This window comes from Microtus ochrogaster, unplaced genomic scaffold (assembly GCF_000317375.1).
Source record: "Microtus ochrogaster isolate Prairie Vole_2 unplaced genomic scaffold, MicOch1.0 UNK1193, whole genome shotgun sequence".
NCBI classification, from domain to species: Eukaryota; Metazoa; Chordata; class Mammalia; order Rodentia; family Cricetidae; genus Microtus; species Microtus ochrogaster.
In genome coordinates this window covers 1-3,108 of record NW_004950291.1, presented here as the reverse complement: position 1 = coordinate 3,108, position 3,108 = coordinate 1, and the positions used below count along the sequence as shown (strand labels likewise).

General features: G+C 38.7%; 1 protein-coding gene across 1 annotated transcript; it reads left to right on the top strand.

The window, feature by feature from the left end:
* Positions 1–1,082: 1,082 nt before the first annotated feature.
* On the top strand, positions 1,083–2,529 carry LOC102001732 (cathepsin Q-like; the record flags this gene model as incomplete). The annotated part of the gene is made up of 4 exons (XM_005372312.1): positions 1,083–1,208; positions 1,493–1,630; positions 1,710–1,856; positions 2,305–2,529. Coding segments are annotated over exons 1-4 (636 nt in total), but the record flags the coding sequence as incomplete, so codon positions are not given.
* Positions 2,530–3,108: the final 579 nt, after the last annotated feature.

Genomic DNA, 3,108 nt, shown 5'->3' with positions numbered 1-3,108 from the left:
TGGGGGTTGAGAGACCCCAGGGAAAATCAAGTAAATACCAAAGACTATAGTCTTTTTTATATCCTTGGCTCTAATGACAGAACCATAATCCTCAGAAACAGAGGTGTGCGTAGGTATAGTGGAATAGGTAGCAAAGACAAAGATGACACCACATCCCTTATAGATCTCTTTGTGTGGGGTCCCATTATGTGAAAGTCTGGATCTGCCCACAGAGATTTACACCAGGTCCTTTGAATACCAGTAGACATCACTGGCACAGGCTGGTCCAGAAGTGATCATCTCTTCCACACTACCCCAGAATGGATCTGTTTTCAGTTCACATGGACAGAAGTAGTAGCAGATGGTATGTTCCTATCAAGTGCTATGGGCAGTGTTGCTTTAGAGATCCAGCAAGTTCAGAATCTAATAATTCCACTATCACCTTGCTATTGTACTCCACCTACTCTATGGTTCTGGCCTCCTGTTGGTTTTTGATATGGCACTATTCTGATATAGGTAGTGAGCTGAGAATATGATTTCACAGTTCCAAGGGTAGAACACAAGGAATAGTAAATGACTCTTCCAACATTCTTATAGAAGATATTTTAAAATGTTTTATTTATAAAAGGGAGGGTTAAAGTCAAGCCAAGTACTTTATGCATATTAGAAAGTCTTATGACACCATGCAGTTTCAATACTTAAGCTTACCTTGAAAGTAGAATCCAATACCATGTGAAAGAAGTATTGATTGGTGTAAACAATGACTCAGTGATATCCTAGACTGTGATAGCTGTTTTGGTTCTGTTCCTCACAGTGGGTGAAGACATTTCTGAAGTAATAAGATGCATTTCACCTAAAGTTTTCATGGCTAAAATTCTGGACTCATGGTTTTCATTTTGTATAGAATCTAATAAACATCATTTCATGACTCGGTTCAAACGTATCCTACAACTTTTCTGCAGTCTCTCAAAAATTATTTGGAATAAAAATTCAAAAAATTTATTGACCACAATGGATTAATTTATTATGAAGGAGTAAGAAGGCATAAAAAGTATTTCTGAAGTTATATCTTCATTTCTCTTCTTTATCCAGGCTTTTCAGCCATGACTCCTGTTATCTTCCTGGTTGTCTTGTGCTTAGGATTTAGATCAAGTGCTTCGGCACTTGATCCCAGTTTGGATGCTGAATGGGAAGAGTGGAAGATACTCTATGAAAAATCATACAGCCTGGTTGGTATCCTGGAAATTGTCCAAAAGGGCCCCAGAGTGCAGCTGTCTAGGCATAGTAGAGGTCATAAGTGCCCCACCACAACTACCACCATGAGGATGCTTAATCACAACCATTGTGAACAATGGGTAGCCAGATTCCCTTTCATCAGTATGAGGAGAAGGTGTGACTATTGTGTCCTAGACTAGCTCTCCTGGGCCTCTAATCACCTGGACAGTAACCCACAACATCAGCTTGTACAGGAGTTTAATTATAAAGAAATGTCACCTATTATGTTCTTATCCAGGAGGAAGAAGCACTGAGGAGAACAGTATGGGAAAAGAACATGAAAATGATTAAACTTCACAATGGAGAGAATGCCCTGGGGAAGAATGGCTACACCATGAAAATGAACGCCTTTGGTGACATGATGAGTGCGACATGCGTTACTTCACACTGTGTTCTCTTCAGTGTTTTACATGGAGTCTTTTCTTTTATAATCATTTATGTATGCTTTCTTGAAGACCAGTGAAGAATTCAAGAAAATGATGGTTGATTTCCCAATGCGAACCCTCAAGAGTAGGAAAGGCATCTGGAAACGATCTCTTCGTGGTTTACCCAAATTTGTGGATTGGCGAAAAGAAGGATATGTGACCCCTGTGCAGAAACAGGTTTGAATTTGCCACCTGCCCTTCAAAGGCACAGTAAAGAGGAAAGAACTTAGTGTCTCTGTTTTCTTATTGAATGAGGAGAGATTCACAGCTTATTTTTTACATAATATTTTTCCTTCTTTGAAATCTTCATACATTTTCCAATATATATTGATCTTGACAGACCACCAAACACGTTCTCCAGATAATAACTTCTACCACATCTCATTGTAGAGTTGATTTCCCTTCTACTATCATTAATAACTGATAAAAGCAAGAAGTCTTTCACAAATGTAGGGGGGAACCCACATAAGCATGTATACACTACCAGTATCCAAGTTTTCTAGACTGAGAACTCCTTCTAGGCATCTATCAACTGCCAGTACTTCTTTTCACAAAATATTCACCTGTCTATATTGTTACCTGAGTTAGCATTTGTTTATGAAATATCATATTTTCTTCACTTTAGGGTAACTGCAGTTCTTGTTGGGCTTTTGCTACAATTGGTGCCATAGAAGGACAAATGTACAAAAAGACAGGCAAACTCATTCCTCTGAGTGTCCAGAACCTAGTGGACTGTTCTAAACCTCATGGCAATAATGGCTGTGATTGGGGTAACACATACTTTGCCTTTCGGTATGTTTTGCACAACGGAGGTGTGGAGGCTGAGGCGACCTACCCATATGAAGGGAAAGTAAGTAGACCTCATGTTTTCATTTCATCTCAACTTGGAGTGAAAGACAACTGTAGATAAAATACAGTATCTTCGGCACTCAGATTGGATGGTAGAATCTCTCTCTACACTGTCATTTAGTCATTAAGTATCGACCTTTGCATATATTTTCGGTGTGATGATTTTGGTGTATTTCCCTTTTATATACATAGAGAATATAGAATGTAGTGTACATATAATAGAGATCTCTTCAGTGATATAGTTATCCTATTGTATATGTGTTACTTTTATTGGCTGATAAATAAAGCTGTTTTGGCTAGTGACATAGTGAAGTAAAGCTAGGTGCGAAATGCGAACAGAGAGAGAAACAGAGAGACAGAGAGACAGAGAGAGACAGAGAGAAATCAGTGTCAAGGTGAGTCCATGTGGCTGAACATTATTGGTAAGCCACAGTCATGTGGCAATTCATTGATTCATAGAAATGGGTTGATTGAAGATATAAGAGCTAGCTATGAATATGCCTGAGGCATTGGCCAAATATTGATGTAACAAATATAGTTTCTAGATGATTATTTGGGTCCGGTGGCTGGAATATGAAAG